The 444-nt window shown below is 55.9% G+C and overlaps 1 protein-coding gene across 1 annotated transcript; it reads left to right on the forward strand.

Moving 5' to 3' along the window:
* Window positions 1-4: 4 nt before the first annotated feature.
* On the forward strand, window positions 5-431 carry LOC103399751 (steroidogenic acute regulatory protein, mitochondrial-like; the record flags this gene model as incomplete). The annotated part of the gene is made up of 2 exons (XM_008338386.1): window positions 5-166; window positions 252-431. Coding segments are annotated over 2 exons (342 nt in total), but the record flags the coding sequence as incomplete, so codon positions are not given.
* Between the last annotated feature and the right edge of the window lie 13 nt (window positions 432-444).

Raw genomic sequence — 444 nt, forward strand, 5'->3', positions numbered from 1 at the left:
TCCGCAGGCCAACGGAGACAAGGTCCTGAGTAAGGAAATACCAGACATCGGGAAGGTGTTCAAGCTGGAGGTGATGATGGAGCAACATCCCGACAACCTTTACCAGGAGCTGGTGGGCAACATGGAGCAGATGGGGGAGTGGAACCCCAAAATCAAAGAGGTCAAGGTAAATCATCCGACGATTCGTACGATATCATTCCGAGTCAGTTTGAGGCTAAAAAAAACGTCCCGACGGGCGCCACCTGCTGTAGATTCTTCAAAGAATCGGCCAGGACACGATGGTCACCCACGAGGTGCCTGCGGATAACGTGCTGGGCCGGAGAGACTTCGTCAGTGTCCGATGTGCCAAACGGAGAGGCTCCACCTGCTTCCTGGCTGCGATGTCCACCAAACATCCCACGATGCCCGAGCAGAGCGGCGTGGTCAGGTGAGTCACGGACACGG

This window comes from Cynoglossus semilaevis, unplaced genomic scaffold (assembly GCF_000523025.1).
Source record: "Cynoglossus semilaevis isolate Cse_v1.0 unplaced genomic scaffold, Cse_v1.0 C18748969, whole genome shotgun sequence".
In the NCBI taxonomy this organism is placed as follows: Eukaryota; Metazoa; Chordata; class Actinopteri; order Pleuronectiformes; family Cynoglossidae; genus Cynoglossus; species Cynoglossus semilaevis.